General features: G+C 35.8%; 1 protein-coding gene across 1 annotated transcript; it reads left to right on the forward strand.

The window, feature by feature from the left end:
- The first annotated feature begins 41 nt into the window (after positions 1-41).
- Positions 42-351, forward strand: SARC_11569 (hypothetical protein). Its single transcript, XM_014294343.1, has one exon. It carries the CDS (start codon positions 128-130, stop codon positions 293-295), a length of 168 nt encoding a protein of 55 aa, XP_014149818.1. The 5' UTR covers positions 42-127; the 3' UTR covers positions 296-351.
- Positions 352-852: the final 501 nt, after the last annotated feature.

The following is an 852-nucleotide window of genomic DNA, read 5'->3' on the forward strand; positions in this document are numbered from 1 at the left end:
CTATATACAAGCACATAACCGAGAGTTTTGATCAAAGTATAAGTCAGTGTCCTGTTCCAACCCTGGTTCAATTGAAAGCCAATTTACTGCATGTATACATAGAAGCCATACAAACAAGACGGACAAGATGGTGACGAACAAAAAGTGGTTGCAGATGTTTGAAGAGAAGGAGGGAGATCACTGGAAAGCGAAAGATAAGTGTCGGGCTGTGTGGAGTGAGGATGGTGAAGCTTACGACTGCGAGATTCTCCGAATCCGCACCGATTGCTTCGGCCAAAGGGTATTACATCCATAGTCTGTTAGCGTTGTTGATAGTCTTGCAGTCATGCTACACTCGCAATCTTGCTGTATTCAAGTCATGATATATTCTAATATTTCGCTATATTCTTATAGTGTTGGTTGTAGTCATGTATAAACCTGAAGTGGTTGGAAAAAAATCATAATTAGAAAAAGATGGGAGAGTACACTCGAGAGTTCTTCTAATGCGTGCTCATCACGGTCTAAAAAAAGTTGATGCAACTGGTTGACGTGTGCGTTCAAGTTAAGAATACAATCAGCATATACAGGGTGCCAGAAACAAACAATACAAATTTAAACCAATATAATAAAGTGCAGAGGCACGAATACAGATTCCGTTAGTACACAGTGCAGGCACATATTTAAATACACATCGGTCTATAGACTGGGGCTAATTCTACGGCAGCGATCAGAATCAAAATATCGTTCGCAATATCTATCTGTATATCCGTTTATATATATATATATATATATATGTATATATATATATGTATACATATATATATATATATATATTACATATATATATATATATATATATATATATATATATGT

Source organism: Sphaeroforma arctica, assembly GCF_001186125.1.
Source record: "Sphaeroforma arctica JP610 unplaced genomic scaffold supercont1.1762, whole genome shotgun sequence".
NCBI classification, from domain to species: Eukaryota; class Ichthyosporea; order Ichthyophonida; genus Sphaeroforma; species Sphaeroforma arctica.